The sequence below is a fragment of the Hyla sarda genome, chromosome 9 (genome assembly GCF_029499605.1).
Source record: "Hyla sarda isolate aHylSar1 chromosome 9, aHylSar1.hap1, whole genome shotgun sequence".
Classification (NCBI taxonomy): Eukaryota; Metazoa; Chordata; class Amphibia; order Anura; family Hylidae; genus Hyla; species Hyla sarda.
The window spans coordinates 137,623,640-137,650,904 of NC_079197.1; the positions used below are offsets into that span (position 1 = coordinate 137,623,640).

General features: G+C 45.4%; 1 protein-coding gene across 1 annotated transcript in view; it reads right to left on the minus strand.

The window, feature by feature from the left end:
• Nucleotides 1–1,462: 1,462 nt before the first annotated feature.
• HNRNPUL1 (heterogeneous nuclear ribonucleoprotein U like 1) overlaps nucleotides 1,463–27,265 on the minus strand; it is a 41,284-nt gene continuing 15,481 nt past the window's right edge. The window contains exons 5-15 of the mRNA XM_056538336.1: nucleotides 12,930–13,069; nucleotides 12,738–12,837; nucleotides 10,387–10,499; nucleotides 8,957–9,223; nucleotides 8,752–8,874; nucleotides 6,829–6,957; nucleotides 6,571–6,739; nucleotides 5,892–6,209; nucleotides 5,099–5,298; nucleotides 4,339–5,004; nucleotides 1,463–2,308 (exon numbers count right to left, since the gene is read on the minus strand). Coding sequence (XP_056394311.1) covers nucleotides 2,150–2,308; nucleotides 4,339–5,004; nucleotides 5,099–5,298; nucleotides 5,892–6,209; nucleotides 6,571–6,739; nucleotides 6,829–6,957; nucleotides 8,752–8,874; nucleotides 8,957–9,223; nucleotides 10,387–10,499; nucleotides 12,738–12,837; nucleotides 12,930–13,069 — 2,384 coding nt within the window. The 3' untranslated portion in view covers nucleotides 1,463–2,149. The remainder of the gene's footprint in view (nucleotides 2,309–4,338; nucleotides 5,005–5,098; nucleotides 5,299–5,891; nucleotides 6,210–6,570; nucleotides 6,740–6,828; nucleotides 6,958–8,751; nucleotides 8,875–8,956; nucleotides 9,224–10,386; nucleotides 10,500–12,737; nucleotides 12,838–12,929; nucleotides 13,070–27,265) is intronic.

Here is a 27,265-nt window from a genome sequence, read left to right on the forward strand (position 1 = left end):
TTTTCACTCCAAAAGCCCAATGGTGCTCTTTCTATTCTGAGCATTGCAGTGCACCCGCAGAGTAATTTACATCTACATTTACTTGGGGTATTTTCTTTCTCAGGCAAAATTGCACTCCAAATTTTGGGGGCCTTTTGATTTATTACCCCATCTGAAAATTCATCTTTTGGGGTAACATTCAGTGCGAAAAATCTCATTTTTCACTTTTACGGCCCACTGTTCAAAAAAAAAAAAACAAAAAAAACCTGAGTTGTAAGTACAACCCTTGTTTCGTTCCTGAAGGGGTGTAGTTTCCAAAATGGTGTTACATGTGGGGGGGGGTTTCTGCTGTTCTGCCTCCACGGAAGGTTTGTAAGTGCACATGGCCCAGACTTCAATTCCAGCAAAATTCTCTCTCCATAAAGTTCAATGGTGCTCCTTCTGTTCTGAGACCTGTAGTGCGCCAGCAGAGCACTAAATGTCCACATATTGGGTGTTTTCTTAATTGGGAGAAACTGGGCTTCAAATTTTGTGGTCCATTTTCTCCTATTAAAATTGGGGTAACACCATCATGTTAGTGTAAAAAAAATGCAGCTTTAGATTTTTCTCCTCCACTCTGCTGCTATTCTTGTGAAACACCTAAAGGGTTAAACTTTCTGAATGTCATTTTGAATACTTTGAGGGGTGTAGTTTCTATAATGGGGTCACTTATGGGGCATTTCAAACAGAAAAGCCCCTCAAATCCACTTCAAACTTAACTGGTCCCTGAAAAATTCAGATTTTGAAATTTTCATGAAAAAGTAGAAAATTGCTGCTGAATTTTGAAGCCCTCTAATATCTTCAAAAAGTAAAAACATGTCAACTTTATGATGCCAACATAAAGTAGACATATTGTATTTCTGAATTAATATATAATTTATTTGGAATATCCATTTTCCTTACAAGGAGAGAGTTTCAAAGTTAGAAAAATGCTAAATTTTCATGAAGTTTGGGGATTTTTCACCAATAAATGATGCAAGTAACGACGAAAATTGACCACTATGTTAAAGTAGAATATGTCACGAAAAAAACTCTCGGAATCAAAATGAAAGGTAAAAGCATTCCAGAGTTATTAATATATAAAAGTGACAGTGGTCAGATGTGCAAAAAAGGGCTGCGTCCTTAAGGTGAAAATGAACTGCGTCCTTAAGTGGTTAATTGGTAGGAGCCCAACCAGTGGGATCATGTTCTGTCTCCGTTCAAAATCTATAGCACTGATAATAGCCGAGAGCCTTTGGAAGGATTAACAGTTCATCCTCAACCAATGCTTTATTTCCTTCTAATTGTCGTTGTGTAAATGGGGTCCTCTATTTTGGTGATAGGTGGCGGTCCCAGTAGGGAGAAAACCTATGTACCTCCAACCAATGTACCTCCAGCTGTTTCAGAAATACAATTGCCAGCATGCCCAGACATCTAATCCCCCCATGTTTGATGCATGAACAAAATGACAGAACAACATTTCTCAGTTTTTTGTTTTTTTTTCAAAATTCAATACTCACTCCCATCCAAATAAAATAAAAAATTACAAATGTCTTAACACAGTAATGTGCAATGAAACGGACAGAAAGGAACATGGCAGGTTCAGCCACTATGTAAAGAATGTCAATTAAATCCATAAAACATTAATGTTCTACAATAAAATAACAGACCTTTTAAACAAAAAAAAGGGAAAAAAAAGCCTATGATACAGGCAACTCGAAGGGATCCATGCAGACAGGCGGAGGTATCCATAGAATCAAATAAAAAGGGTAAAAAAATAAAATAAAACAAACATTAAAAACTTAAAAGGGAGCAGTCAGAAGAATATGGGCGGTGCATGGTTACATGGCATAGAGTACAAGCTGGAGAGAGGGGGTCGGTCTAATTAAATCTTTTTTTCCAGAGAAACGACTTAAATGGACAATATCTAGCTAAAAGGAATAATATTCACTTATGTCACTTTGTTCAGACACAGTAAAATATACATGTATATCGTACTTGGTGCTAGCAAACCAGTGTTCTTTAGACCTGGCAAATGTGTCTGCAAATTTGTTTCAGAAATCAGAAAACTAGGAAGGTAAATCCAATGTGGTTGAGGATCTCGATCAGTCCTGGCATGAAACCAAAACAAATGTCATTTTTCCGTAGAACCTCATGGGGCCCCTCCGTATCTACCAGGCTTGTCAAATCCGCTGCCGCCTGCTCCCAAGTTCCACTGGCTCCACTGACCCGAACCACCTTGTGGTTGGCCAGGACTTGGGTTTGGTGCCTGTCCTTGGCCTTGATACTGGTTCCACGGTTGACTTCCATACTAGAAGAGGGGGGAAAAATATACAGCAATTCTTAATTTTTGCATTTTCAGTTTTAAATCCTCGCCTTTTAATAGCTATACATCTTTCAATTGTGCACCCACAGACCCATATGAGGGCTTGTTTTATGTGTGACCAATTGTACTATGTAATGGTAGAACTCATTTTAACACAATCTACACTAAAGCTAAGAAATTTATTTTTAGGGGAAAATTTTATGTTGACATTATTTATAATTATTTAACTTTTTTTCTAAGCCTTTTCATTAGAGTTGAGCGAACATACAGTCAATTGGCATAAACAAACATGTCTATACCATTAAAATATAATGTTAATTAAACTGCCCGGTGAATGGAGTAGACGTAAAAGAAAATACTAAAATCCAGAATTGCTGATTTATTTTATGATCACTTCATATATCAAAAATAAATTGGCAAAAAGCAATCAAAAAGTCCAATCAAAACTGCAGATCACTGCGCAAAATAGGAGCCATCATATATTCCCGTATATGGAAAAATTAATGGTTTAGGGGTAGCGATGGAAAGTAGTTGAGCAAAATTACACTAAATTGGCTCGTAGCGAACCTTGCTGCTCGGCTGTTGATTACTTTAGTATGCCTATTAGTTCAGCCAGTCAATTAGTTCAGCTTTCCAAGGGCTCCGGTTGCCTGAAAAAGTCCTGGATGACCTTCTTAAGTCTCCTAGGTCTGTGTCCACCTTTTCCTGGAAACTGGAGACGTTGGAAAGCTGAACTATTTTATGCAGACTAAAGTAATCAACAGCCGAGCAGCAAGGTTCGCTATGAGCCAATTTAGTGTAATTTTGCTCAACTACTTTCCATCGCTACCCCTAAACCATTTATTTTTCCATACACGGGAATGTATGATGGCTCCTTTTTTGCGCAGTGATCTGCAGTTTTCATTGGTACCATTTTTGTTTTGATTGGACTTTTTGATTGCTTTTTACCAATTTATTTTTGATATATGAAGTGATCATAAAATAAATCAGCAATTCTGAATTTTAGTATTTTCTTTTATGTCTACTCCATTCACCGGGTAATTTAATTAACATTATATTTTTATGGTATAGACATGTTTATTTAGGTTTATTTGAAATAGAGGAATAAAGGGGTGATTTTAACTTTTATTTGGGGATCAGTTTATTCACATTTATTACAATATTTTATTCACTATTTTTGGTTCCCAAAGGGGACTATTACAAGCAATCCTTATTGTCAAAGCAGCCAGGAAAAGCAGAGAGCCAAGTTGCAGGAAGGGGCCCTTGGATTCAGGATGACTTGTTAGTCTTTAGTTGAATTCCCTTTTCATTATATGCTTAGGAGTCCAGTGGGCAGTCCATCTCCGTAATAGACAGCCTTCCCTGCATGACTGTGCATACAGAGATAGCTGCCAGTCATTTAGTAGGACTGCTAAACCCAGAGCTAATTCAGATCAATCATTTACAAAATATACTGAACCTTTTCCCACAAAACTACATCATTCTGCTCTATAACAGGATGCAAGTAAATCAGACTGATAATTCAGCAAGACAGGTTTCGGAATTCACTATTTTAGAATCAATCCAGTCTATTGTAGTATATTTGATTTGAAAGTACATTTGGAAAACTGGAAAGGAGTCGGATCCAGCTCTTGGAACATAAAATAGCTTGTTAATTCCAACATGACAACAACAGGTACAGAGGTAAGCAACGCGTTTCAAGCACAGGTGCGCTCTTTGAGCACACCTGCGCTTGAAACACGTCACTTACCTGTGTTCCTGTGATTGTCATGTTGAAATAAACAAGCTATTTTATGTTCCAAGAGCTGGATCCGACTCCTTTCCAGTTTGCTACGCTGATGCCGTCCAGCACTGGGATCCGGGCTCCCTCTGTCCTGGGCGGGGAGAGCTGGACTCACTTCCTATGTTTGCAAAAGATGGGAGATGTGCTATGAGATCCCATACTACAGAGATATTATCTTCTAGAACAGCGTTTCCAGACTTTTCCAATTGACACTAACACAAAATATACTTACTTGTTGCTGATATTGTTGACCATAGCCACCCTGGCTATAAGATGACTGAGAAGATGATGAGCTCGGGGGTGGAGGTTGGCTATATCCTTGACTGTAGCTTTGACTGTTATTGTAGCTTTGACCGCTGTATCCACCTCCAGCACCACCTTGACTGTATCCACTGCTGCTTCCAGAACCCTGGCTGTAACTACCAGCTCCACTGCCACCTTGGGTATAGCCACCTGGGCCACTCTGGCTGTAGCCACCACCGCCACTTCCTCCACCTTGGCTATAGCCACCGCCACTTCCTCCACCTTGGCTATAGCCACCGCCACTCCCTCCATCCTGACTATAGCCACCGCCACTCCCTCCTCCCTGACTATAGCCACCGCCACTTCCTCCTCCCTGACTATAGCCACCGCCACTTCCTCCTCCCTGACTATAGCCACCACCACTTCCTCCTCCCTGACTATAGCCACCACCACCACTTCCTCCTCCCTGGCTGTAGCCACCACTACCTCCTCCTCCCCCCTGGCTGTAGCCGCCACCACTTCCCCCTCCCTGGCTGTAGCCGCCACCACTTCCTCCTCCCTGGCTGTAGCCGCCACCACTTCCTCCGCTCTGTCCATAATTTCCACCCTGGTTATATCCTCCAGAACCACTGTAACCACCTTGTCCTAAGTTTGACTGTTGGGAAACAAACAAAGACCGTGAATGAAAAACCTGCAGCACAATATTACAGTGACATATTGGTGTATGGCAGAAATTTACATATGCATACCTGTCCTTGACCGTAGCTGCTAGATGCACTGTGAGGAGAGAGATTTGATGCTGCCCCACCACCAAAACCACTGCCTCTGTTGCCTGCAGGACTGTAGTTGTGAGTTTGACTATCAGGACCATAGCCGCCTCTGTGTTCTGAACCATTATCCTGCGAGCTACTAGACCAGCGGCTTTGTGAGTTCCCTCCACGATTAAAAGCTGCAATACCAGATGGACAAGATCATCAAAATGATATGCATTACAAAATAAGGTAATCCTACTTTTTTGCACTCAAAGTATCCTTCCAGAGCAAGTCCAATCTTTACAGGTCAGTTAGAAGGGCAATACCTTAGTGAAGTGTTTTTAATTCTACTGCCTGTGCTTCAGTTCTACCCAATAGGTGGGGATACCATACCTACTGGGAGCTTTTCTACCTATAAGGGGCAATTTTCAGTTGAGCACATACTGAATTTTTGGAATTCACACGGCAGAATTCCACCAATTCAAATCACTGCAGATTTTTTTTTTTAACCCTTCCAGTACTCATCGGCTGCTGAATCCGGAGCAGAAGAGGTTTGCTATGGGGATTTGTTCCTGTTCTGGACAGTTCCTGACACGGACAGAGATGGCAGCAAAGAGAACTGTGATCAGACTGAAAAGAACCACACAACTTCCTCTGGAGCATACAGCGGCTGATACTGGAAGGTTTAAGATTTGTACCATTTTAAGTTTAATTTTTTTAAAGGTAAAACTACCTAGATAAAGAACACATTTTAAAACATACTTTCCAATAGACAACTAGCAATACTCACAACCACCACCTCCAGGGCCGCCGCCTCTACTGTATCCACCACCAGAGTTTCCTCCTCGACCTTGAAACCCTCCTCGACCACCACCAGGAGGGCCCCGATCAAATCGCTGAAATTCACCACGTGGTGCATCTCCTCTGCCGACCCCTCCACCACCAGGGGGTCCTCCACCACGACCACGGGATTTCTTATCTGGAGGTTGCCCGGCCTTCTTTCCTTCATCATTATATTCGCGGATCAGCTTCTCTGCCTCCTCCTTCTGCAACTCTATGAAGATGACCTCTTCCAAAAAGTCCCCTGGTTCTGGCAGACTAAAATTTGCTGTAGGGAGATACAAGAAGGCATTAAACATTAATGTAAACATTAGCTAAATAAAACATTGCTGCCATAATATCTTACTCTCACCAGACTTCTATATAATCCACAATTTTAAAGAGCTTTCCAATCAAAATCTTCCTCATAAAATTTTTTTTTATGCAGTCATAAGTGTGGAGGTAGGGCACAGCTCTCACAACACTATGTTGTACAATGTTTCCCAACCAGGGAGCCTCCAGATGTTGCAAAACTACAAATCCCAGCATGTCCGGACAGCCTTTGGCTGTCCGGGCATGATGGGAGTTGTAGTTTTGCAACACCCGGAGGCACCCTGGTTGGAAAACACTGATGTAGTAGATCAACATACCTTTCATTTCTAGCACAGCATGATCAGGAACATCCTTCCCTTCCTCATCTGTGCGCTTTACAATACGGTCCTTGAGATCCTCATCTGTAGGACAGATGATAATACCCTTGCGATGAAAGCCTTCAAATGGTCTCATCTTTCTGCGCTGGGCTGTGCCATAGACGTTCGTCTGGTAAAGTAGGGTGAGAAAAGTGAATGTTACTGAAGCAGGTTCATAGATGTTTAGTGTAACCCTCCCAGCCCGGTTCTTTCTCTTACCTGATCGAGAATGTAGTTGCGTTTTCTACGGGCAGCAATCTGGATGAGCTGATTTAAACACTTTGTTGCTTGCTGAATGAGGACGTCCCAACGACCGGCATAGTTACGCTGCCTCCGAAGGCCCATAACCTGTAAGTTTATGACCAATAAACTTATAATTGCTATATAAAACTTTAGCATGCATATAGTCAAATTCCTTTTAGGTGACAGTCCAGTGATGCGGTCCCGTACGCTTGCCACAGTTCATAGTGTTTCGGCAACCTGACCGCCTGGAGTGAGCTGCGTCTCACCACACCGAACTGTGGAGTGTGTGGGACCGCATCATTGGACTGACACTTTAACCACTTTTGTTTATACTAGTTTTTTCCTACCGGGCTTCTTGAAATCATAACTCTTATTGTCCATCTATAGAGCCATGAGGGCTTTTATAGTTTTTATTAACTTAAATGCTTTGAATCCTCCTATCCTGATAAAGGTCTAGAAGAGGCCTTGGGCCACTTAACTTACTAAACAGTGCCATGACATACAGGGTTAAATGAGCACTGTCAGATCCAAAAACTTTTTATATGTTGTTACTGATAAAAATTAAACACCTTTTGCAATATGGTTGTTTAAAAAAAAAAAAAAAAATTGAATATTTAAAGGACATCTGCAGCGAACTAACACTTATCTCCTATTCACAGGATCTCCAAAACGGGACCGCACATTGCCACATTGTGTGAGCGGCTAATGCGCGTAGCATCAACCTGAGGTCGACGGTATGCCCGTTCCCTGCCCCCTCCCCATACAGTTCTATGGGAAAGGCGGGGAGGCACAAACACTGCCTCCCCGCCTTTCCCATTGAGAATCTAAAAAAGGGGAGATAAGAGCGCGCCTTGGTGTAATAAAAGATTTCTGGGGGACAGTTAAATTAATAAAAAGTCGCTCACCAGAGATGGTTGTGTAAAAGCATACACAACAATGGTGAGCGCATCAGATGGTAAAGTATCTGCAGCCCTCCGGCATGATAGTGGTGAAAAATCGATATGGCTTCAGAGGAGACGCCGGCTCCACGTGGTGCAGGATACAAGCAGGAGGAGACAAATGCCTGATGCAGCTGCTTTCCTGCGGCGAAACGCATTGCATCTTGGGAAATAAACTACCCTGATTTTACTTTGTCTCCACCTGCTTCTATCCTGCACCACGTGGAGCCGGCGTCTCCTCTGAAGCCATATCGATTTTTTTTCTCCCATAGAGATGCATGGAGGAGGCATGTTGGCCAGCGTCATGCTGCGGCCGGCACGTCTCCTGCACGGGAGAGCCGCGGCCCCCTGCAGGAGAACGTGGGGGTCCAAGCGCTCAGACCCCCACAATCAAACACTTATCCCCTATCCTGTGGATAGAGGATAAGTGTTAATTCACTACAGATGGCCTTTAAGAAAACAGCTCCTGAAAATCCCACCACTAGGGGCCCCCATACCTACTGGGACACTAAATAGTCCTGGAGCAGCATTAGGCTTGTCCATGAGTCAGACAAAAGATGACTAATGGACAAGGCTGCATGAGCATAAACACCAATCACCTTCCACCACCACAAGGGAGAGACATGGACCCTTCCCCCTGAGAGGATTGCACACACTGTAAGCCAATGAAAAGAGAGATTTTTATAATAAATATAGGTGAGAGGCATAAAAACTAGATGTACATTAGTCAGGATTAGGTACAGAGTAACTTTTTTGTGGTATCTGACAGGTACACTTTAAAGACGATCTCACAAGGATAACTCATGTCCATACAGCCTCTGAAAACATCATACAGGGGGATCTTTTATACATCAGAGATGATAATAGACAGTGGGGCTCTCTCCAGAAGACGGAAGGTAGCCATACAATTCCCCTGCAGCCAAAATATAAAGCAGACAGCTAAATGCTTCCAATATCCTACCCTCATCTTCTCCATGATGGCATTGGTTCCAAGGATGTTATATTTCTTTCCTGGGTTTGCTGCTGAGTGCTTCATTGCCCAGGTCGTCTTGCCAGCTCCTGGTAGACCCACCATCATTAAAATCTAAGAACACAGACATATCCAGTTGTTATTCTACAATGGCAGATTCTTAAAGAACCTGAGTAATCCAGCAATTCACACTCACCTCACATTCCCCTTTGTTCTTAGGGGGTTCTGTTCCTCGTATCTTTTCAAAGTGGGGCACGTGCTGTATAAATGTAAACCCTGGTGGACAGCTGCAGAAAGGCTCAGCTATTTGGCCAAAATTAAATTCTACACAGCAGTTCTTTACTAGCACGTGAGGAAAAAGGGCCTGGTTACCCACAGCGCCCCTGCTGACACGGAAGGCTGTGCCCAAATACCGCCCATTCTTGGAGAAAGATATTTCTATGTCGCCACGAACTTCAAAGTCCTACCAAAAAATGCACAAAGTAAAATTAAGCAAAAAGGAAAAAAAAGAAAAAACCTATTCGAGTTTTAAAGGGGTACTCCGCTGCTCAGCGTTTGGAACAAACTGTTCCAAAAGATAGAGCTGGGAGCTAGAGACAACATAGCCCCGCCCCCTCATGACGCCACGCCCCAACCATTCAATGCAAGTCTATGGGAGGGGGCATGAAGGTTGTCACACCCCCTCCCATAGACTTGCATTGAGGGGGCAGGGCTATGACGTCACAAGCTCCCGGCGCCGGCTCCAGCGTTCAGAACAGCTTTTTCCAAATGCTGAGAAGCAGAGTACCCCTTTAAAGGGGTACTCCGGTGGAATTATTATTATTTTTTTTTAAATCAACTGGTGCCAGAAAGTAAAACAGATTTGTAAATGACTTATATTAAAAAAACTTAACCCTTTCAGTACTTATTAGCTGCTATATACTACAGAGGAAATTCTTCTCTTTCGGAATTTCTGTTTTGTCTTGTTCAGAGTCCTCTCTGCTGATACCTGATGCCCGTATCAGGAACTGTCCAGAGCAGGAGAAAACCTATGCTGCTCTGGACAGTTCCTGACACGGACAGAGGTGTCAGCAGAGAGCACTGTGGACAAGACAAAAAAAATAAAAGAATTTCCTCTGTAACATACAGCTGCTAATAAGTACTGAAAGGATCAAGATTTTTAAATAGAAGTAATTTACAAATCTAACTTTCTGGCACCAGTTCATAAAAAAAAAATAAAAAATTAATAAAATAAATAAAGAAATAAATAACGTTTTCCACCGGAGTACCCCTTTAATAGCAATGTTATAGGATGGGAGACAATCTCTCCATGCAGCATGCAGGCCGGGCCATTGCTCTAGCATGTACAGACATTTAAAATATATAATTTGTTCATTTTTTATCTGTAAAACAGGAAGACTTTGCTTTTTCCTTGCTTAATACAGTAAGTTCCCAAATGTAGGACAAGTTAATAATGTGCCACTGCAGTACTACTATATCACAACGCATGTAAAGCAATGCAAAGTGATGTAATGACATAACTGGGTTGAACCTAATATAAGACCACATTTGGAGCTTATTTTAGGAAAACACAATGATGCATTTACATGTAGTGTGTAAAAGAGAAGGAAAATTTCTCAAACATACAATAAAGCAGCCGATGACGTCGTTCTCTGCAAAGGTCTCTCCATAATTCTCAAACTTGCTGTTGGTGGATTTCTTTGCAGTACCCCCATAGCCATAAGAATACATTTCTTCTCCTGTGAATTTAGAATACAAAAAATTAGGAAGCAGTTAAATTATACTCTTTTTACATACATTTTTAATAGGTGAAGATCCACCCGCTAACATCCTGTCCTTTATGGGAAATAAACCTGTTGTACACAAGCAGCTAAGAAGTGCTAGCCCCAAAGATGAGAAGGGGGTCCCAACCCGATGGATATACCTCCACAAGATTGTTAGTACGACCGAGAAAACCCACTCAGCTAATCGCTTTTTTCTGTCTCTCCTGACTTCAGGAATAAGCTTCTATAGAAAGACTAAAGGAGCCCGCCCTCTCCAGCAGATAGAAAAGCTCTTCTTGGAGAACTTCTTCCGTCTTGTACTGGGCCTAGTGCTCAGTATCGATCTCAGTATCCAGACCCCAACCAATTAAAACATTTGACATGTCTCTATGACGTAAAAAAAGAAATGTCAGAGGCTCCATTAATGAGATGAAACATATGCAGGTGCACGCTGCTATGTAAAATGCAAAACATACAAAAGAAGAAGGTTGCAGCACATGAGCACTGTAGATATGGATTATTTAAAAATTACATTACTGCTATAATAACCCGTTAACGACCAAGGACATATTTACATCTGTGACCGGCTCACGATTTGTGAAGCGAGCTCAGAAGCTAAGCACGCTTCGTATCTGCGGGGTCCCGGCTGCTATGAGCAACTGGGACCCGCGGCTAATACCAGACATCGCTGATGTCTGGAATTAAGCCTTTAGATCAAAGTTAATCGCGGCGTCTAAAATGGGAGAATGTGCTGCTGGCTAGCTCAGCGGAGCTGTTCGAGACTGCTGCGGTGAAATCCTGGCATCCTGAACAGCTGAGAGGACAGCGGAAGGCTCCCTACCGGGCTCCACGCTGTCCAATTGGCGTTTGATTGCTCCAAGCCCGAGATCCAGGTTTGAGTAATCAAGCGCAGATAACCCTGACCAATGCAATGCTATGGCACTGCATTGAACAGTGCCTGCAATCAGTGTAATGCATGTGGGAGCTATAACATTGCAAAAAAAAAAAAAAGTGTAAAAAGTTAATAAATGTGATTTAACCCCTTCCCTAATAAAAGTCAAAATCACCCCCTTTTCCCATAAAAAATATAAAATTACTGTAAAAAATAAAAATAAACATATGTGGTATCGCCAAGTGCGTAAGTGTCCGAACTATAAAAATATTGTTAATTAAACCGCACGGTCAATGGCGTACACGCAAAAAAATTCAAAAGTCCAAAATCGCGTATTTTGGTCACTTTTTTTTTTTTACACCATTACTTTTTTTTTTTTTTAGAAAAAGTGATCAAAAAGGCAGATAAAAACAAAAATGGTATGGATAAAAACTTCAGCTCATGGCGCAAAAAATGAGTCCTCATACCGCCCCATATGCCGAAAAATAAAGTTATTTGGGTCAGAAATGACAATTTTAAACATTAATTTTCGTGCATGTAGTTAAGATTTTTTCAGAAGTAATACATAATCAAACCTATATAAGTAGAGTATCATGTTAATTGTAAGGACCTACAGAAGATAAGGTGTCATTTTTACCGAAAAATGTACTGCGTAGAAACGGAAGCCCCCAAAGGTTACAAAATGGTGTTTGCTCTTCAATTTTGTCGCACAATGATTTTTATTTTCAGTTTTGCCGTAGATTTTTGGGTAAAATTACTGATGTCATTACAAAGTAGAATTGGTGGCGCAAAATAAACCAAAGTGCAAAAACGCTTGGTCCTTAGGGGGTTAAAGGAGAAGTATCACGCATAACTTATCCTCTATCCTCAGGACTGTTGGAAGCGGCATGCTTTAGTGAAGTCGTGCCTGCAGGGGCATGCCCACATCCTCCTGGTGGCAGCTCACACTATGTGAGCAAGAAGAAGGCTAAGAAACAGAGCTTTATAAGCTCTAAAAAAAAATTTTGGGTGTGTACTTAGGGTTCATAGAGGGAGTTAGTTTTGTATAGTTAGTTTGATGACAGGTACGGTTTAAAAGACAGTGATATTTTGGAAACATTTGTAAGGAAATATCCAGATCTAAATTAATATACTGTTCCGGCTAGGGCATGACACACGGATTCTCTCTGCACAGCCCTGCGCTAGGCATAACAGTTTCAGTTTTGTGTAGAGAGTTTATATAAGGAAAGAGAGCAGGTAAACATACAGAAGCATCAAAGTATTGTCAATCCTACTATAGAATACTTTATAGCCCAATAAGTTCAGCTTTAATTCTCACTCACCTAACTGTGTACTACAGGAATCCAAGGACCAACCAACACGGACGACATGTGGATCTGGCTCGCTAGCAGGAAGGTGTCCCACAGCTATTTCTTCCTTAATCTGAGGATGGTAAAGAACACTAGTAACATGAATGTTATAGCTCAGCCTGAGACAGGTGGGGAGCTCAGAGGGATTTTGCCAACTAGTCTCACCTTTATCTCAAAGCACACACGTCCCTTATTCACCCCGTGGGTTGCCCGAGCTCCAGACCAGAGATAAGCGAATCCCTCCATGGTGAGTGGGAAACCTGTAGTTCGGTCTTTGCTCAGCTTGAAGTGGAGGTCGCTGTTATCTGGGAAAAAAATAAAAAAAATAAAGATTTAGCAGGTCTTCTATTGTCGATATGTAAGAGAAGGATAATAAATTACACCTGGGCCTTTGCTACATCGCATTTACCTTATAGAGGCGCTCCTCTCATATTCTAACATGGTATATAAAGACAAATGCACCTTTACAACCATTTTATTTATTGCTTCAATTCATGCAAAATAAAAAATTAAGCAGCACTGCCAATAGTCTCAACTGGGAACCTATTAGTTTGTGGTAACAGGTCCTATGTAAGCCACTGTTTCCACAGTTCTGGTGTAGTCTGACCCTAGTCACATTGTCAGTGATCTTCTACCCTTCCAAATGTACACAAGAAATAATTCGCTTAGACTATACCTGGTTTGCTGATACCCTGTTAGCATCAAAACAGATCTAAAACAAAATAAGTCACTATTTGTCACACTGGTTTTAAATTAGAAAAATAAGATTTTTTAACACTTACCGTAAAATCTCTTTCTCGAAGGATCCATTGGGGGACACAGACCATGGGTGTATGCTGCTGTCTCTAGGAGGTATGACACTATGGCAACAAAGAAGTCGGCTCCTCCCAGAAGGATATACCCGCCTCCAGGCCCTGAGGTAATCAGTTTTAGTACCAGAGCAGAGGACTGACAGGTCAAGGAAAAAACACGAACTGTCCGAGAACCAGAAGAAAAGATATAACTGAACACACCCTCGGACAGAGAACCAAAGAGAAACCCAAAAGGGCGGGAGCTGTGTCCCCCAATGGATCCTTCGAGAAAGATTTTACGGTAAGTGTTAAAAAATCTCCTTTTCTCTATCGGCTCCATTGGGGGACACAAACCGTGGGACGTACCAAAGCCGTCCCTTGCGTGGGCAGATAGTCAGGCAGATGGCTGTTCCACTGCCGCCTGCAGCAGTTTACGGCCCAGACTAGCATCAGCCGATGCGAAGGTATGAACCTGGTAGAACCTCGAGAAAGTGTGCAAAGACGACCAAGCAGCCGCCTTGCAATCTGTGAGGCCTAGGCTTTGTTCTGGAGAGCCCAGGATGCCCCAACAGAAAAAGGTAGAATGAGCCACAACCCTGAAGGGAGGAATCTTCCCCCTACAGCGATAGGCTTCCGAAATGGCAGACCGGATCCACCGAGAAGTGGTAGCCTTGGAAGCAGGTTGTCCCTTACGACGACCTTCCGTAAGGATGAAAAAGGAATCGCACTGACGAAAAGAAGAAGAGATAGAGAGGTAATACCTAACAGAACAAACCACATCCAGTTTGTAGAGTAAATGCTCCTTAGGATGAGAAGGAGCGGGACAAAAGGACGGAAGAACAATGTCCTCATTGAGATGAAAGGCCGAAACAACCTTAGGTAAAAAGGAAGGATCTGGCCGGAAGACAACCTTGTCCTGGTGAAGCACCAGAAACGGAGAATGGCAGAAGAGAGCTGCCAATTCAGACACTCTCCGAATGGAGGGGATAACAAGAAAATGCCACTTTCCAAGAAAGGAGGCGCAGGGACACCTCCCCAAGGGGTTCAAAAGGTTCACCTTGGAGTACAACCAGATTCAAGACCCAAGGGGGAGAATGTGACCGATAAGGAGGGACAGCATGCACCACTCCTTGAAGGAAGGTCTGGACATGAGAATTAGAAGCCAGAGGATGCTGGAAAAGAATAGAAAGGGCCGAAACCTGACCCTTAAGGGAACTGAGAGACAACCCCAGTTCCAATCCCGACTGCGAAAGAGAGAAGACGGGAAACCAAAAAGGTAAAAAGGACACAAGACTTGAGCTTCACACCAACTAAAATAAGACCGCCAGGTACGGTGGTAAATTTTTGCCGAGGAGGACTTACGAGCCCTGAGCATGTTGCGAATGACTTGGGAAGAGAAACCGCGGCTCTCAAAACCACAGTCTCGACCGCCACGCCGTCAAAGCAGAGACGGTAATAGGGGTGGCACAAGAGACCTGAGATAAGAGGTCTGGACGATAGGGAAGGCGCAACGTTAAGTCGTTCAGGAGCCTGACCATGACGTACCACGCCCACCGGGCCCAGGCTGGGCCACTGGAATGGCGGAAACATCCCTCTGAGTTTCCTCAGGACCCGAAAAGAGAAGAGGGGAAACAGATAAGGTAGGGCAAAGCCCGACCACCAAATAGACAAGGTAGGGCAAGGCTCGACCAAGAGAGGAACGCTTCGGTTGTGGCGCCACAAGCAGAGGTCCACGCCTGGAGTGCCCCAGGGGTTGCAGATCACAGCAAACACCCCTGGATTTAGGGACTAGTGGCCTTAGAGGACTGAGGACCGGCCGAGAAGATCACATCCCAGGGACGTCCAGACTGAAGATAACTGAGATGGCCGGAAGTTCCGCCCAGGAGGGAAATTCTCAAGAAACAAGTAAAGAAAGAATTGCCCTAGGCCCCAAAATGTTGAAGGGGAAAAGGCTTCTCGGGAGGCCAAGACCCCAGAAAACCCCTCCCCAGCCTGACAGACTGGCAGGGATGGACAGAAAGGAACACCCCCGAAAAAAATGAGGAAAAAGGAAGCCACCATAGAAGGGACCGACAAGAGAGAACGATCCTGCGGCCGAGAGACAATGGGGACCTGTCACACCGAAGAAAATCACCAGTTGAAGAGGTCGGTGATGAAACTGGGCAAATGGCACGGCCTCCACCAATCGACCCAAGAGATCCATGCAAAAGCGAATGGAAACTGGAGCAGGGAGCCGAAGGGAGGGAGCCGAAGTCATCAGATTCTTGAAAAGAGTCAGCGGAGTTGAAAGCGGGCATAGGCTGCATCAAACTGGAGCCCCAGGAGAGCGGTTGGGCCAAATGAACATCCAACCGAAGTGAGACAAGGTCTGGAGGTTGAGACTAAGACTCTCCAGGATCTGGGTCCTGGCTGGAGCTCAGATCAGGAGGTAGTACAAATAAGGAATCACGGAAACAACTGTTGTCCGTAAAAAGGCTATCACAGGCGCCAGGACTTTGGTAAATGTCCGCGTAGAAGTGGTCAGACCGAAATGGATAGCCACAATAGAAAATGACCGTCCGGAACTGCAGAGTGGAGGTACCACTGATGACCGGGAAACAATGAGAAGTGGAGGCAGGCATCCTTGATGTCCACCGAGGAACGAAAATTCCCCCTGAACCATGGACGCCAGCACCGAACTGAGAGACTCCGATGCTGGCTGAGATACTCAAGAACCAAGACTGAGCGAACAGAAACACCTTTCTTGGAGACCACAGAGAGGTTGGAATAAACCTTGAAAACGTTCCCCTGAAGCTGCATGTCCTGGCATCCCGGAAGGCAAGAGGCGACCAACCACCCGAGGAAGGTCGGCGGGTGGGGGGCGACCCTTCAGGCCGGGGAAGGCCTACAGGTGCCTGATGGGGCCGCCAAACGGCCGGAATGGATAGCCAACCTCCGGGAGGAATGGAATCGTAAGAGGAGCCCTGTTCCCATGAAGGCGCCTGGCTGGATCCTTTATTGGTACCCTTTGTTGGTACCAAAGGTCCGCAGAACCAGAAGGAGAACTTACGACAGAAAGCGGTTCTGTGAGTCTTACCAGAGGTAATAAAGAACTAATTTTCCACCTGTCGCCTCACTTCCTGAAGGTGGCGTCCGCATTCCAGGCTTAAAGCCACATGAAGGGACGGTGGCTACCAGGTAGCTTGTAGTAAAGGCAGCACAGTGGCTGCGCATGGAAGCAGAACACAGAAAAATCTCTGGCTGCGGAGCATCGGAGAGCTAGATTAAATAAATCCTCCGGAGGGATCTTGAAGACTACCCTGGCGGAGTTGGAAGACCATACCAAAAGGGCCTTTGACACCCAGGCAGAAGCAAAAGCATGAAGAACCTGCTGCCTCAAGGGCAGAGATTGCCAAAATATCCACCTTCATGTCCGCTGGATTCTTGAAGGCAGTCGCATCAGCCAACGGCTGGGTAGGCGCCTTAGAGAGGCGGGAGACCGGCGGATCCACAGTTGGAGAGGAGGTCCACGGCGAAGGAATACTGCGCTTGAACCTTCTTCGTTTCCTGAAACTTCTCGTCAGGGTGAATTCAGGCGGATACATGCAGGGCGTAAAATTCAGCGTGAGAGCTGAAAGTCTTGAGTGCCGGTCAGGCACAAAGAAAGGAGACTTCTGGAGCCATGTCCGAAGTTCCTGGGTCCTTTAGATGGAAGGTGTCTCTTATGGCCGCAACCACTGAGTACAATACATCAGGCACATCCGTGCGGTCCTCTGAGTCGGAGGCCGAATCAGAAACCTCATCCACAAGTTCTCCAGGTGAATGGGAACGAGGTGAGGGAGCCCTGGAAGAGGTCGGACAAGATGAAAGGAAACTTCTGGACCACATCCGAAGTTCCTGGGTCCTTTAGCTGGAAGGTGTCTCTCATGGCCGCAACCAATGAGTACACCACATTAGGCACATCCGTGCGGTCCTCTGAGTCGGAGGCCGAATCAGAAACTTCTTTCACAAGTTCTCCAGGTGAATGGGAACATGTGAGGCGGCCCTGGAAGAGAGAAAGACGGACCTGGTACACTGGTCTGGAGAGCCAGAGCGGCAACCCTGGGAGCATTCTCTAGAGGAGCGACGCTTGCTACAGGTCGGAGTAACGGGGTGATGCCTGCGAGGGGAGCGCCCGTACCTGCCAGAAGACTCGGGGGGATGAGTCAGCTGACACACCCCTATGATGCTGCGAGAGCGTCAGAATAGGTGGAGAACGGGACCCTCCGGAGGGCCAGTGTAGGTATTTAGCATTAACGCAAGCGGGCTTAATAGCCCTATGAGAAGAGCCCATCTGTGCACTTGCCTTGGGGGGGGGGGAGGGGATATTGTTTGTGTACAAGAAACGCATTTATTACCTTCAGACGCCCACAGGTTGCAACAGAGCCTTACCACGTTTTCCACTCGAACTTCCACACCAAAACAAGGGGGGTTGCTATAGCAGTTAGAAATACGGTGGCATTTTCATTGATTTCCCAACTCAAGGACCCAATGGGCTGTTTTTTACTTCTGAAATGTACTATCAACAATGTCCTCTACACCCTGGTGACCCTGTATGCCCCTAACACAACCCAACTGCAATTTTTTCACTCATTAATGCGGAAAATATGTCCTATATGTGAGGGCGGCTTGATTGTGTGGGGACTGTAATACTACTACAGACCCATCTATAGACACTACTTCTAGTCTATCTAGACACCCACTGTCTGATTTTCTCTGGAAGGAAGAGCTATATGATGTATGGCGCATACAACACACACTGGAACGAGACTACACCTTTCACTCGGGAGTGCACAATGTGTACTCCCGAATAGATCTTTTTTTTTAGTGAACAGACATGTCCTCCCTCTGACCCTCTCTTCCTCCATTGAAACAATCCAATGGTCGGACCATGCTGCGTAACACTAACGCTCTCGGAACGTCTGAACTCCCCCAACATTCCTGTGGCATAGCAATCCCTTTCTCCTGTCCCACCCCACATCCCGCTCCATTATAGAAACGGACCTGAATGACTACTTCCTCTCGAATGACACTCCCCTAACAAGACCTGATACCTTGTGGAATGCCCACAAGGCATTCATTAAGGGGTCTTTTATTAAACAGGGTGCCATTATGAAACGTCAAAGGACGGACAGAATTAATACACACTACTCTACGCAGAATAGAATCTGAAAACAAATCTCATCCCTCTGATGAGCTTGCTAAGACTCAGGGACGTACGGCTAGAACTTAGATCCCTTCTCCTTACATCTTATGAAAAATCCCTGCGGAAAACTAAAGCAACCTTTTATTCTCAAAGTAACAAAGCAGGTAAATTGCTGGCCGCATGCTTGAAATCTCAACACACTAAGTCTAGGATCCCTTTCCTGTTTCACCCCCATACTAAAGCTAAATTGTATACCCCATCCGAGATTGCTCAGGGTTTCGCTGAGTTTTATGAGCAACTCTACAATCTTCCTGAACTTTCAATCTTAACTCAGCGATTTCTACACCTCCCCTCTCTCACCTCACAACAACTCTCCCAACTCAACCTCCCCCTGTCCCCAGAAGAGGTGCTATCAGTTATTAAAAGACTACCCCGTGATAAGGCCCCAGGTCCTGACGGATTTGCCAACCATTATTAGACAGTTTGGGTCATTGTTGGCCCCTCACTTATGTCAATTTTTCCAACAGACCCTGGACTCTGGTTCCTTTTCCAAGGAAAATATGCAGTCCCTCATAGTCACCATACCCAAGCCAGGTAAACCCCCTGATAATCCCCAAAACTTCCGCCCTAACTCCTTATTGAATTTAGATATCAAAATCTTTGCCAAAATGATAGCGATTAGGTTGGCTACCGCTCTACCCTTACTGATAGGAACCGATCAGGCCAGCTTTGTACCGGGAAGGCAAGCCTATTATAATACGAGACGTGTTTTGGGCCTGTTGCATCATGTCGATGCTGTTGGGATTCCGGTCCTGGCCTTGGACGAGAAGGCGTTCGACCGCCTCCGATGGTCGTTCGCCTTCTCGGTGATGCAGCGGATGGGCTTTGATGGCCTCATCTTTTCGGCCATTAGGACCCTGTATACTAATCCCACGGCGAGGACATATGTTAATGGAGATCTGTCCCCCGACTTTGCCCTCACCAATGGTACCTGTCTCCCCTTATATTTATTTTAGCAATGGAGCCTCTGGCCCAAGCCATCAGTGAGAGCCCCACAATTACCGGGGTCGGGATGGGAGGTAGATCCCACGTCATCTCCCTGTACGCTGTTGACGTGCTCCTTACTCTCACAGACCCAGAAAATTCCCTTAGATCAGTTATGCCCTTAATCATCTAAACCCCTTGAAAACCCAAACCCTCCCTATTAACTTGCCACCCCATATGACCTCCGCACTAAAATCTGCATATCCCTTTGACTGGCAATCAAGTGGGATAAAATACCGGGCATCATTCTTACCCAATCCCAAAGTGACCTATACAAAATGAATTACCTCCCTCTTCTTGTCACCCTTAAAACGGAAATGACCAGACTCTCCATGCATGATGTCTCGTGGACGGGTCGCATAGCTGCTTTTAAAATGCTTCTTCTCCCGAGACTCTTGTATCTGTTCCGTACCCTTCCAATTTCTGTCCCTGACTCCTACTTCCGTCAGGCCCATACTGCCCTTATTAATTTTGTTTGGGCTGGCAAAAAGCCTAGGATAGCAAGATCCATTATGACTAGAGACAGACAAGTGGGAGGCTTGGCCCTACCAGATCTGAAACACTATCTATTCTCTATGGTATCCATCCTTAAAGGGTACCTCTCATCAAATAAACTTTTGATATATTTTAGATTAATGTATGCAGAATAACTTTCCAATAGCATGTTAATGAAAAATATGCTTCTTTCTATTGTATTTTTCCCGATCAGTCCTGTCAGCAAGCATTTCTGACTCATGCTGGAGTCCTAAACACTCAGAGCTGTCAGCCTGCTTTGTTCACAGCCAAACAGGCTGTGAACAAAGCAGGCTGGCAGCTCTGAGTGTTCTCCTTTGTGAACATAGCAGACTGGCAGCTCGTAGTGTTTAGGACTCCAGCATGAGTCTGAAATGCTTGCTGCCAGGACTGGTAGGGAAACCCCCGGTGGTCATTTCTTCAAAGTGGAAAATTAAATAGAAAGAAGCATATTTTTTAATAACATGCAATTGTGAAGTTATTCTGCATACATTAATCTATAATATATCAAAAGTTTTTTTGATGAGAGGTACCCTTTAAAGATTTTTTCGCTTTTACGCTCTAATTTCTTCCTCCTAGCCCTATAATAGCCATAACTACCTACTATAATGATACCTTTAAATTTTTCAACAACATATTCTCTGAACCAAAAAAAAAAAAAAAAAAATTATTATATATATATATATATATATATATATATATATATATATATATATATATATATATATATATATATATATAGTAAAAGATAATTTTGCAGATTTGGTGGTTTTCTTTTCTGCGCCATTTACCTTGTGGTTGAGGTAACATGTTAGTTTTATACTTTAGGCGCCTGGTTACAGTAATACCAGATTTGTATCGTTTGCGTCATGTTTTACTAATTCTGAACGTTTTCTAATTTTTTTAAATTGCCATTTTTTAACCTCTGTAGCTTTATTTTTTTCCGCATACCAGGCTGTATGAGGGGTAATTTTTTGCGCCATAATCTGTTTTTTTGTATCGGTACCATTTTGGTATTGATCTGACTTTTTAACTTTTTTTTCTGGGATATTATAAAAATTGCAAATCTGTGGTTTGGTATTTTTTTACATTTACCGTACGGGATACATAATGTTATAATTTTAATAGGTTGTACAATTACGCACGAAGCGATACCAAATGTGTTTATTTTTATTATGTTTGCATGTTTTTATATAGGAAAAGGGGGTGATTTTAACTTTTAACATGGAAGGGGTTAATGCAGCGGTCTTCAAACTGTGGCCCTCCAGATGTTGCAAAACTACAACTCCCAGCATGCCCGGACAGCCAACAGCTGTCCTAGCATGCTGGGAATTGTAGTTTTGTAACATCTGGAGGGGCACAGTTTGAAGACCACTAGGTTAATGTGTCTTTCAAACTTTTATTAAATTTTTTTTATTTTTTTTTACACTTTATTAAACTTATGAGGAATCATTAGATTCCTCAGACAGATGAATAGAGTTCTATTGAACTCTATTAATCTGTATGCTCTGTCATCCATTGATAGAGCCTAGTACAGCCAGGATCTATCAATGACAGAGCCAGGACAGCAGGAAGCAGAGGTAAGTCCTCCGGCTACCTCCATAGTGGATCGCCCCCCTGCGATCGCACTGCTTGGGGCGATCCACCCCACTAGCCCACCAGGGAGCATTCACATGTCCCTTTAGACGCCGCTGTCAGCTTTGACAGCGGCGATCTAAAGGGTTAATAGCCAGCCGTGGCGATCGCCGCATGCTGGCTATTAGCGGCGGCCCCCGGCTACTGAGAACAGCCGGGGGCTGCAGTGTATGGAGCGGGCAGGAGTCCGGAGCCCGCTCCATACAGACTGCAGAGCACCGCATGCTGGCTATTAGCGGCGGCCCCCGGCTACTGAGAACAGCCGGGGGCTACAGTATATGGAGCGGGCAGGAATCCCGAGCCCGCTCCATACATACTGCAGAGGGCCGCATGCATCTCCCCGTGCAGACGTGCCTCCTCCCCTCAGCTCTCCGAAGATACAGCTGGGGGGGGTGAAGGCAGAGGACGCAGGTCTGCACAGGGAGCAAGAAGCCACGCCCCCTCATCTCCCCCCGCACGTCTGCAGAGCAGGGGAGAGAAGACACATACACAGCTTCCCATCTCCCCTGCTCTGCTTCAGAGGACACAGGCTGCAGATTAAGGAGCGGGCAGGAGTCGGGAGCCCGCTCCATACAGACTGCAGATCCGCCGCACTTGTCAGGTCCGGCCCTGCTTGCCCGAAGCCGGGCTAAGGGCCGGACAAATTCACCTGCCCGCCGCCCAAAACTGCTAGTCCCGGGCGTCGGGCGATAGGAATTCCACATCCCTGGGTTGTAGAGGAACTCTATTTCATATTTTATGGAACTGCCCATTAGTCCGGAATTATTGTTCAGACTTTGAAGTCATCCTGGGTGTTCTGATGCCTGAGCAAATGGAATGGTCTCCCCACCAAATACTACTACTTCTGAACGTTGACCAACTCCCACACTCAGCGAGAGGACTGTTTTGCATTGTGTGTGCTATAGCGAAAAATTTACTAGTCCAAAATTGGAAGTCCACACTTGTCCCTGATATCTCCGCCCTAATCGCAGCTATCAACCTCACATGCTCATATGAACAAGATCATTTCTTTGGGCAACTCTTCCTATATGAGCTTCTATAACAAATGGTACATTTGGTTATCATTTCAATATTCCAAAGTGAAGTGACCCCCCCCTCCCATTACCCTTTCCTACCGTCTAATCCCCTACCTACCCCTGTCCCCCACCCTTCCCTCCACATCCCCTCTTCCCTGTAATGTGTATTTACGTGGATTTCAAAGGTCCACTCTCAACACCCAACCATGAATGTCATTTTGTCCCTGTAGGCGGAGGAACTATTCAAGTATAACTTCGTAGTATAATTTTGACGACCTTGTGTGTATTTACGTTTGTGGTCTGTTGAACCACGAGTTCGGTATGCCCGATTTCCCTTACGTCCTAACCAGTAGCACAGATGGGGTATTCCACCCCCCGCGAACTGGTAGGACAGATGGAAGTTTTATTGAACCTAATTAAACAATCAGTAAGACACACCCACAACCCCCTGTATAAGTAAGAGGGTCATCCTCTGCCTCATTGTGTTTTTTTCTGTCCTCCCGGACAGTGGGACAGATGGTGACCCCCTTACTCCTGTTGGAGGGGGGGGGGGGGGGGGGTTTCTCTTACTTGCAGTTCTGGGCTTAGTTTGCGAGCCCATCTGCTCCTATCCTCGGAGCCGCGACTCCAATCGCGGCCCCGGCCGGAGGTGCGTCAGCGGCGTCTGACGTCACTTCCTGTTTCTCTCTTTCGCTCCCGGCTCGGTTTTTTGCGCTGTTTTTGCCAATAATGCGGCGAAACCGAGCGAGGAGCCTCTTCTATAACCCTCTAACTAATAGGGTTCCTTTCCTCCTGTTTTTTGTAAGACAGGATTTCTCTTCTGCAACTCCGCCTTGTGGGCGGAGTCTTGTTTTGGCGCCAGCCAGGAGGATATTTAAACTCTCCCTAGGCTGCCATTCAGCCTCCTAGAGCGCAGAGCTGTTGGTACTTCCACAGTCCTGTCTTTTTGAGTCTTAGTAGTGCATCCTTGCGGATTCTACTGTTTCCCTATCTCTTACCTGGTCTCTTGCTGAGAACTTGGGTATTTTTATTATATTTTAGCTAGCCGCAATTTTTTCTTGCCGCTACATTATCTAATCACTCCTCTCATATTTACCTAGATATGTCGACCGAGGGCTCAGGGGATCGTGAAGGCTTGGCAAAAAGATCCGCCAAGCGCAAGCACCTCTCTTGCCATGACTGCAATACTCCCCTGGAGGATAATTATGAATTTTCCAGGTGCCCTCCTTGTAGGGCTAAGTCTCTACCTTCCCATCAGACTGAACCTACAGTCCAGGATATGTATGTGTGGGTCTCCTCTAACATGTCGGCTATGCAAGCCTCTATTGAGGAGCTGAAACACGTTGTCTCTCAGAAACGCGCCAGACCTTCTTCACCTCCCAGAATGGAGATGTCTGTGGATCAGGAGAGAGAAGATTCCAAGTCCTCCTCTTCGGATGAGGAGGTCACTGCATCTTATTTTTTTCCGCTGGAAAAGACCCAGCGTCTTCTGAGATCCATCCGGTCGGGGGACCAGGATGTTGATCCCGGGGAAGCCTCTACCTCCGCCTCTAAGGGACCTAGGGTCTTTAAAGCGGATGATACCCTTCTGTCCGTGCTTAGAACGGAATGGAAAAAAACAGAAAAGGGTCCGGTCTTAACTAAAAGATTTAAGACCATGTTTCCTATACAGGAATCTCAGCTTTCTTCCTGGGGCCCTGTCCCTAAGGTTGACATGGCAGTTGCCAAACTGTCCAAGAGGACAGTGGTCCCTGCCGAGGATGGGTCTTCCTTGCAGGATCCAATGGATCGGAAGGCTGACTGTGCCATGAGGCGCTCCTACTCCACTGCTTCTGCGTCTGCATCAGTGGCGATAGCTTGCTCTGAGGTAGCAAACTTTTTGAAGACCCGTCTTTCTAACATCCAGTCGGATTTGGACCAGGGGGTTCCTAGAGATGAAATTCTTTCATCCTTCAAGACGTCCAATCTGGCCGTTGATTTTTTGTGCGATGCTTCCACCCAGCATCTTAAATTAGCCTCCAAGTCTATGGCCCTGGCTTCCGCTGGACGACGTCCTCTATGGTTAAAACCTTGGAAGGTTGACAACTCTTCCAAGAACACCTTATGTGCTATGCCTTACGAACCCGGCATTCTTTTCGGAGCTGAGCTGGACCGCATTATGGAGGGACTTTCTGACAAGAAAGGCAAGTCCCTTCCTTATTCCTCCTTTCGTGGTCGAGGCCGGCGTTCTGGGGGCGGATCAGCCCCCCAGCCTAAGCCTCAGAGAGAATGGGGTAATCAACGCCGGGGCGCAAAACGCTCCCGTGGCTCCAAAGACAACAGAAAGCTCTGACTGCGGGCTTCTACGAAGCTCTGGGTTCCTTGCCGAGGTGACCTTTCCAGTTTCCCATCCTGCCCCCCAGATTCCAGTTGGTGGTCGTCTTCACCACTTTTCAAGCGCCTGGTCCCTCCACATTCAGGATCCTTGGGTCCTGAGATTAATCTCGGATGGTTATTCGATAGACCTCGAATCAATTCCCCCATCCAATTATGTGGAGACAAGAGTTTTTTCACCTATCAAACAGGGGGCGCTAGAAACCTACATTCTGGAATACATCCAGAAGAATGCCTTAGAGGAAGTTCCTCTTTCAGAACGGGGGTCAGGAATTTATTCTCCAGTCTTCCTAGTTCCCAAGGTAACAGGAGACTGGCGGATGATTATAGATCTGAGATATCTCAATCAGTATGTGAAGCACAAACGCTTTCGTATGGAAACTATTCAATCTGTGGTCAACCTCATCTCGCCAGGGGATTACCTGGCTACTCTGGATCTAAAGGATGCTTACCTTCATATTCCTATTCATCCGGTATCCAGAAAGTATCTAAGGATCGCAGTTCAGGTAGGGGGAGTTCTAAAACACCTCCAGTTTGTAGCCCTCCCGTTTGGAATTTCTTCGGCCCCACACACATTTACCAAAGTGGTGGTAGCGGTAGTCGCTGCTCTAAGGCTCCAGGGGCTCAGCATCGTTCCCTACCTAGACGATTGGCTCCTCAGAGCTCCTTCTTCTGCGATCCTGTCCCAACATCTGCAACTAGCAGTATCCTTCCTTCACCAGTTAGGGTGGATAGTCAATTGGGCCAAATCCAATTTCCTCCCTACTACCTCAGTGAGGTTTCTCGGCTTCATAGTCGACTCAATCTCCATGACACTCTACCTCTCTCCCGAGAGGAAATCTCGGGTGCAGGAATTGGCCCTTTTTCTCTCTGTACCCCGGAGAGTTTCCATTCGCACTCTCATGCGGATGTTGGGACTTATGTCCGCTACCGTGGATGCGGTTCCTTGGGCTCTTTGGCATCTACGCCCTCTTCAATCAGAGGTGCTCGCCACTTGGAATCTCAGGCCCTCGGGCCTAAACAAGTGCCACTCCCTGTCTTATCGAGTCAGGTCCTCTCTCAGATGGTGGTCTCACCTCGAGGACGGCAAGTCAATGATCCAACCCCCTTGGATCATACTTACTACCGACACGTCCCTTGTAGGTTGGGGAGCGCATCTCTTGGATCTGTTAGTGCGGGGATCTTGGTCTCCTCAGGAGAGAGGGTTAACCTCCAATCTCCTCGAGATTCGAGCCATCAGATTAGCACTCCTCCACTTTGCTTCTCTTCTTCAAGGGAAAGCAGTAAAGATCCAATCAGACAGCATGACGGCTGTATTGTACATCAACAAGCAGGGAGGCACTCGATCACAAAGCCTCCTCAGAGAGGTGGGTCTGATCTTGGATTGGGCAGAGAGGAACCTAACCCACCTGTCGGCAGTTCACATTCGGGGATCTCTCAATGTGATCGCCGACCGCCTGAGCAGAGGACTTTCAACTGGAGAATGGTCTCTCCATCCAGAGATGTTCAAACAAATAATACTCAGGTGGGGTATGCCAGAAATAGATCTTATGGCAACAAGGTTCAACACCAAAGTGGTGAGATTTTGTTCCCTGTACAGGGAAGACAACCCAGTAGCAATCGATGCTCTCTCAATCCCATGGAGGTTCAGGCTGGCCTACATCTTCCCTCCAATTTCCTTGATCCCAAGGGTATTGATGAAAATCAGGCAGGACCAAGCCTCTGTCAAAGCCATAATTCCATTTTGGCCCAAGAGAGCTTGGTTTACCCAACTCTTGCAATGAGTCTGGGACAATTCTGGAGGCTTCCCCCAGAGCAAGCACTAGTGTCGGGGGACACTCACAGCTGCTCAAATCTTCAAATGTTCAACCTGACAGCCTGGAGGTTGATCAGTCCCTTCCACATCTAGAAGGGCTTTCTAGTGCGGTCTTGAATACCCTCTCGCATTCCAGAGCGGAGTCCACT